The following is an 8,358-nucleotide window of genomic DNA, read 5'->3' on the forward strand; positions in this document are numbered from 1 at the left end:
TTGAGAAGTTGCTACGAGAATTTAACCAGATGCTTTAAGATGAGGCTGAACGAAACTCTAACAAAAAATCGTCATCAACTATGGAGCTTGAAATCTCTCCAAATCAAGTTCCTTGCAATGAAATGATAGCTCTATAAATCCAATGTCGCAAAATTATGAAAGCAAAAAGAATCAAAAATAAAAGGACAGAAAACAAAAAAAAATTATTGAAAGTCATGAAGCGAGTGTATAACAACACTGGTTTTTATAAAGTGTTATCGGAACTAGCCAAAAAAAATTTGGACTCAATGGAAAAATTATTTGAGGAACTTGGTGAAAGCCAGTTCTAATTCAAGCCCATTGAAATTGAAAAAGCGAAAATCTTGATTAAAAAAAATAAAAATTATTTCCAAAATTTAAAACTAAAATATGAAATTATTTTATTTATTTCTGATAAAAATCAGATATTATTGTTTGGTCTAATTAAATCTTCATAATTTTGCTTTAAAAAGTATTTTTAGATGCAGTTACTATATAGTTCTTTATATTTTTTACAGATTTGATACATTTCATTTGTTTTATTGTTGAGAATTTTGCGATTGTAATTTATTTGCCAAAAGTATTATATGTTCTGCTCAATACTTGCCATTCACTTGGTTTTATTTAGTTTATATCAACTAATATTTTTTACAGTATTGTTTCAGAACACAAACAAAAGTGAAACAAACATGATGATTTTTGCCAGTCAACATATCGAATAATGTAAGAATTATGTTTGCTCTTTTGAGCAAAAACGCAATTATTATTATAAAATTAATTACCAAATTTGTCTGCAGGTTGAACAATATGATTATTAAAAGATCAAAAAACATTAGGAAATATTCAGAAGTATATGAGAAAAAATATATTAGGTGGTTATGCTCAGGTCAAAAAAACACAAACTTTAAAGTTTTTAATTTCCCAAGCCAATTAAAAATCTAATTTACAGACTAGTTTCAATTAAATGACCCGCATAATACTAAAGTATTCTATAATTTTCGGCTTATCTCACTTTTCCATATATCTAGATATCACAGATAATTCCAGGCTTCAAGATTCCAACCAATGTATAGCAATACTATACAAACGATTATATTAATTTTGAGCATTGTTAATTTTACCTCATATCTTTTGATGTAGCTGTAATATGTTCTGTTTCGAGGATTAACAAAACTGAATTAAATAAAAACTAAGTGCTGCAATTTGTTATTTGTTTATTAGTTAATAAAAAGCGAGTCTATTAGAGGAGTGAATACTTGCTCTGTTAATATCAATTGAACTTTTCTGGCAATTATTAGATTTGTGTATTTAAGAAATGCAATGAAAAGAAAATTTAAATAGAGCATTTTTCCGACACTCGATTTAAAATGCAACAAGTGCGGCATGGACGTGCGTTGTGCATTGTTGCATCACCTCAGTGCACTATTGTCAAGGCTCAGCTTTCGTAAATGCTGTATTTGTAATATAATAAAGTGTGCCACATTGTGGCAAAGTTTAATCCATAAGCAATCTGGTTTCATGTCCATTTCTTTAATTGAGCTCAATGATCAGAGGAAATTTAAACCAAACTATTAATCGAAACATATCTAACTTGACTTTTCAAAATGAGAGTGGGATATAGAATTTTGAAGCAACAAAACTGTAAAAGTAATTTGGTAACTTTTGATTAGTCCCATAATATCAATTGCATTGAATGGTTTGAAGAACGTTTTTGCTGTTACAGTGATTTTCTTGAAGTTTTGAGCTACAGCTATTTTGATCATTTTTTCTAAGTTTAAATAATTCAAAAAGTATTTCCATACTCATTTGATTACTACAACGTTAATTAAAAGTAAAATTAAATATTAATTACAGTAAAACTAAAAGAAAAATTTAAAAAGTTTTAAAGTTAGCAAAGAACTAATTCAAAAATTTCAACTTCAAAAACAAGAATTAATATTTGAAGTAAAATTTTCTACCAATAAAATAATTGGAACAAGAAGGATGCAAAAGGTATAAAGAATAAGCTGGCCTTAAAATAAGAGATATCATTAATTGCTGAATAGGTAAGGATAACCTTGAACTATTTGATGGAAATTACACTTAGAAAGTTAGCAAGTCTAATTACCATTACCATTGCTGTTACCATTTCCATTACCGTTGTTACCTCCAGCACCATTTTGGTTACCGTTTTGGTTACCATTATTGTTACCATTGTATCCTGAATAGCCCCAATAGCCACCATTAGAATTACCATTAGAGTTACCATTGCTGTTACCATTGCTTCCACCAGCACCATTGGCATTACCGTTAGAGTTACCATTATTGTTACCATTGTAATAAGAAACCCAACCACCATTGTAGTTTCCATTTTCATTTCCATTAACATTACCATTGTTACCACCAGCACCATTCTCGTTACCATTTTGATTACCGTTGGAGTTACCATTGTTATAAGAGTACCATCCACCATTATAATTACCATTCTGGTTACCATTGTAATTTCCGTTCCAGCCACCGGGACCGTTGGCATTACCATTAACATTACCGTTGTCATTACCATTATCGCTACGTTTTTTCAAATCTTCTTCAACGATTAAATCGGTTTCAGGTTCAACTTCAGGTTCAACTGCCTCAGCTAATGCCTCTGCTTGAGGAACTGGGATCGCTTGAGCGGCAACGAGCAATGAAATAATTAAGTAAAGAACTTGTGTTTTCATCATTTTTTAAGAAATAAAGAAGTTTATAAATTAGATTGTAAGTTTGATTAAAATAAAGGAGGTATATATGATTGTGATTGCTTTAATATCTTGATGTTGAAAAAAGAAAAAATAAGGACTAATAAGTTAAGAACGATACCTACTCAATTTATACAAATTTACTTGACAAAGAAAAGAAAGTCAAAAACAAACCAAATGTTAAAAATAACTATACGTTGAAAAAATAACCCCAAGTCTCAACAACATAAAATGAAATATTATCGAGATTAATTATTTTTAAAAGTTCCTGCAATGACAAACCAAAAATATGAGTGTATTATTCTCCACCATTTCCACAGTCCTAATGATTAAATTTAAAGTTTGGAATGATAATGTAATATTGGGATGGTTGGCTAAAGAAATATTTGCAAGACACAGTTAATCTAGCAAATTGGCTCCAGGAAATACTATTGGTGAAAGTACTTGTTAATAATTTGGCCAGAGCTGAGCTTTTTAGGTGATAAATGTCAAGTATATATTAAGTGATAGGATCTAATCAGACTGAAGACAAATAAACAATTGAATCCATTAACCAATCCTGTTTTTATTGCACGTTGTATCAATGCAATTGGTATTATTGTTGTTGTGGCCGATAGTATTGTTCTCGCTACTATCAATATAGCCATGCCTATTACTATTATTACAGATGTTTCTATTGTTGGATCATCTCTTGGTAGGAAGCTGAACAGATTACGGGATGTGGATCAACTCATAAAAAGGAATATAAAAGAAACACCAATGCTGCGTCTGATTCAGGAACTTTCATTCATTAGTTTGGTTTCTTTTGTTTCTTTTGTTACTTTGTGCTGTAAAATCACTATGTGAAGTCAGTTCAGTTATTAATTCATAGTTAGTATTGGCCAATATTAGCCAATATTAGCCAAAAGAAGACTGACTCCTTCATTTTTCTTTTGCCACTATTTGCACTATTTGCGAGATAGATGCTAACATGCTTCTTGAAATAAATGTTTAACAGTTGGGGTTATTTTTTGAAGTTAAAAGATAAAGAACAAAATGAAGATAGTAATGTAGAGATGGTACTGCCCAAATTTTACTTTTTGTCTTTTTATAGTCATTTGGAGTAGGGACCAAATTAGCGGGTTCACACTGATCAGTGCGCACAAAAGACCTATTAAAATCTATTAAAATCTATTATTAACTATTCCAGTAATGGAGGATTCGAATCAAATTCAAATTCAAATTCAACAAAAGCAAAAACAAAAGCATTCACTTTTGAAAGACTTTGGCCCTCTCATTTGCTATTACTCTTGCAATTAAAATAAAAAAGAAATAAAATTATCACTTTCTTTTCAAATCTGTAAAAATCTAAGATTTTAGTAAGAATTCCACATTATACTATTATTGTTGTTGTTTCCTCTTTTTTTTTTTTTTTTTGTTTCATTTCATTCTGTACATAAATGGAGCATGAACAATAGGCTCGATCATTAGCTTGGTAAAATCAAGATGCTTGCTAGTAGCAATTTGGGATTTCTTTTTCGAATCAAATTGATTCAAAACTTTCCAAATTAATAGCCTGATTCAGAAGATAGTGAAATTCTGTTTTCAAATCAGGATATCATATAATACTGTGTTGAATTGGATTAGTTGCGCAGTACTATTGAAGCAAAAGTTTATAATAATGTGGTAACTGTGGTAGAATAGAGCAGGAAGTTTCCTCATATAAGTATAGTTTTATAGCTTTGTAAATTTTGGTCATTATCGGTCCTAAAAATTTCTGGGAGTGTATCAATTATTTTAATTCGAGAGAAGTTGAGAGAGTAATTCGGTTCAAAAGTTGTGAAGCCCATTTAAAGAAGTCTTTTATGCTTATTCCTTTCCGCATCAGCTAATCGTGGCTTAGGTCGAATTCAGTACGAGCTGGAAGCGTAACTCAAACCAATCACAAGCGGGAACAAAATGAGTGGATGTAGCAAAAATGTGGGCTAAAGCAATGCCATTTTGGGAAAAGTAGATATATTCAGACTCACATTTTTGTTGACAGATTGGGTATAAATTGTCACAAAGGTGGTGCTGCGGTTTCTATCCATATGTTTTTTCAGCTGTCTTTGATGCCTGACAGTTTATTTACCAAAGCTGAGGTCGTAGTAAACATCTCATATTGTTAATGGAGTCTTGAAAATGCCAGCTGCCCCTTTGGCCTAAAATTCGTAAATGTAGTCACACTCATTGCAAATGCACAAAACCAAGTGTTGAGATGTTGTTAATGGTTTCTCTGCGGCTTTCAATGATACAAAAAGTTGCTCATTTTTTGTGCTTCACTCAAGTTATTCGAAGTGTTTAACTAAATTCTCAGCGGTTCAAGGGTCAAATGGCTCGGTGGCCCCAGTTGTGGAGTGGCACAACGTATTTGCTGGAATTTATGAATGCATCTGGATATTAGCTGAACTCTAATGAGACGAATTTGGCGTCGTAGGATGGAATATACAGCAAGGACAAAATATATCACAATGCTGGCCATTTCCCATAGTTGATCCCACGTGACTATTACGGCTCTGATTGGATGCAGTTATTCTGATCCCACTAAGAAAGACATGTTTCTAGCTTTTACACTTTTTGCATATACTTCTATGCAAAGGATCTCCATTTTGCAAACAAAATGTTCTTGGTCCATGAAAATTGTTTTAATGCATTATTATTGACAGAATAATTTTCTTTTTTAAATAACACCCATTACAATCTTTGTGAATGTAGAATAATCAAACATGTTTTCAGATAGATATAACCAGTTGAACAATTAAAGATAACAAGGATATTTCTCCAATATTTTGTCTTCTGGGTATAGTTGTTATTCCTATTATTAATTTTTGCTGTTATGATAAGTGCATAAACTAATTGACAATGAAAATGGAACGGTTCCATGGTTTGAGATTCATATTTTTTTATATCATAATAGCAGCTATAGTTTTTTCAAACAATGAATATATAAATTTATAATCTTTTATAATTGCTAAGCTATTTCAATAGACATACTTTTAGCTATTATTGAAAGACATATAACTATATCTTAATGCTGCTTTTAAAACAATCAAACTCTCTGCTTTGGTCGAGGTTGACAAATACACTAAGGGTAGTATATCCAATGACAAAAAAACCCTTCATTATAACTAAATCTTTAAAAGAAGAATTATTTCTTATATACCATTTTGGTTGCTACACAACATCATTAAAATCTATATCAATACCTTTCTCAGCGCTAAATATTAATTTATATAATAATCTATCTAATATATCCATCGAATAGTAATTACCATTAATTTGTAACTATTCAATTAATTAATGATGATTTAATTTCGCTTTTTATTTAATTTATTCTATGTTGTTCCCCTTATCAAAAATGCCTCCAAAACTTGATTTTAATAAACTTGATTTTTCAAAAATGAAATCACAACTGCATTTTTTAAAGAATGACATTTTGTTGATAAAACAGGATAACAAAAGTTTCATACAACCTTTACCAATTTCAATATCAAAATATCAAAATCTCTAAGTTAAAACAGGGTTTTCACCAGCAACAACTACAACAAAAAAACACTAGAAGGTAATGATTTTGTAGAAAAAAAATAATTTATTTGAAAAACAATGCCTAAAATTCAAAGAAAAAAAATAAATTAAACAGAACAACCCAAGTTCAATGCAAAACCATTTTCAAATACAACTTAAACTAATTCTATTAATGTAATCAAAATAATTATGACATTGATAAATAATTCTAAAAAGACTCCAAATAGTGCCAAAATTCAAATGATTTAAAAAAAAGAAATGAGGTTTAATTTTGAAAAAAAATTACACTGAATAGAATAAGCAAAAAAAATAATTGCAGAATCATAACCACTATGATGTGTGGTTTAAACAGCAATTGGCAGTAAAAGTGGAACAAATATAATAGAAACAACAGACCTATTTTCAGCAAATATCGTGCAATAGTACTGCTATGATAACATTGGCCTGAAATTTAAATTGGTGTGAGAGAGATCATTTATAGCTTCCAGCTTGTATTGGGCATTGAGAACAATAGAAAGAATTCATGTTGGAGTTTCAAAATCAAAGTGGTATTGATATCCACAATTGCAGAATTAAGTTTGAGAAACCGGGAGAGTAACAGTAATAACAGAAATGTTGTAGAGTTGTTCGATTATTCAATGGAAGGAGTTTAAACACAAATTGCTAATAATAGAAGTAGTAATAGACAGCATAATGTTGTCAACGAGCAGTCTAAATTTATTAGTACTCATCCATTAATAACAAGATAAAAATAGATATGTTAGATCAGCGAAACCATGAGATCCTTTGCATAGAAGTATATGCAAAAAGTGTAAAAGCTAGAAACATGTCTTTCTTAGTGGGATCAGAATAACTGCATCCAATCAGAGCCGTAATAGTCACGTGGGATCAACTATGGGAAATGGCCAGCATTGTGATATATTTTGTCCTTGCTGTATATTCCATCCTACGACGCCAAATTCGTCTCATTAGAGTTCAGCTAATATCCAGATGCATTCATAAATTCCAGCAAATACGTTGTGCCACTCCACAACTGGGGCCACCGAGCCATTTGACCCTTGAACCGCTGAGAATTTAGTTAAACACTTCGAATAACTTGAGTGAAGCACAAAAAATGAGCAACTTTTTGTATCATTGAAAGCCGCAGAGAAACCATTAACAACATCTCAACACTTGGTTTTGTGCATTTGCAATGAGTGTGACTACATTTACGAATTTTAGGCCAAAGGGGCAGCTGGCATTTTCAAGACTCCATTAACAATATGAGATGTTTACTACGACCTCAGCTTTGGTAAATAAACTGTCAGGCATCAAAGACAGCTGAAAAAACATATGGATAGAAACCGCAGCACCACCTTTGTGACAATTTATACCCAATCTGTCAACAAAAATGTGAGTCTGAATATATCTACTTTTCCCAAAATGGCATTGCTTTAGCCCACATTTTTGCTACATCCACTCATTTTGTTCCCGCTTGTGATTGGTTTGAGTTACGCTTCCAGCTCGTACTGAATTCGACCTAAGCCACGATTAGCTGATGCGGAAAGGAATAAGCATAAAAGACTTCTTTAAATGGGCTTCACAACTTTTGAACCGAATTACTCTCTCAACTTCTCTCGAATTAAAATAATTGATACACTCCCAGAAATTTTTAGGACCGATAATGACCAAAATTTACAAAGCTATAAAACTATACTTATATGAGGAAACTTCCTGCTCTATTCTACCACAGTTACCACATTATTATAAACTTTTGCTTCAATAGTACTGCGCAACTAATCCAATTCAACACAGTATTATATGATATCCTGATTTGAAAACAGAATTTCACTATCTTCTGAATCAGGCTATTAATTTGGAAAGTTTTGAATCAATTTGATTCGAAAAAGAAATCCCAAATTGCTACTAGCAAGCATCTTGATTTTACCAAGCTAATGATCGAGCCTATTGTTCATGCTCCATTTATGTACAGAATGAAATGAAACAAAAAAAAAAAAAAAAAGAGGAAACAACAACAATAATAGTATAATGTGGAATTCTTACTAAAATCTTAGATTTTTACAGATTTGAAAAGAAAGTG

The 8,358-nt window shown here is 31.1% G+C and overlaps 1 protein-coding gene across 1 annotated transcript; it reads right to left on the minus strand.

Annotated features, from left to right (window-relative positions):
- Nucleotides 1-1,910: 1,910 nt before the first annotated feature.
- On the minus strand, nt 1,911-2,794 carry ASCRUDRAFT_78256 (uncharacterized protein; the record flags this gene model as incomplete). The annotated part of the gene is made up of 1 exon (XM_020194189.1): nt 1,911-2,794. A coding segment is annotated over exon 1 (599 nt), but the record flags the coding sequence as incomplete, so codon positions are not given.
- Between the last annotated feature and the right edge of the window lie 5,564 nt (nt 2,795-8,358).

This window comes from Ascoidea rubescens (genome assembly GCF_001661345.1).
Source record: "Ascoidea rubescens DSM 1968 unplaced genomic scaffold ASCRUscaffold_23, whole genome shotgun sequence".
NCBI lineage: Eukaryota > Fungi > Ascomycota > Saccharomycetes > Ascoideales > Ascoideaceae > Ascoidea > Ascoidea rubescens.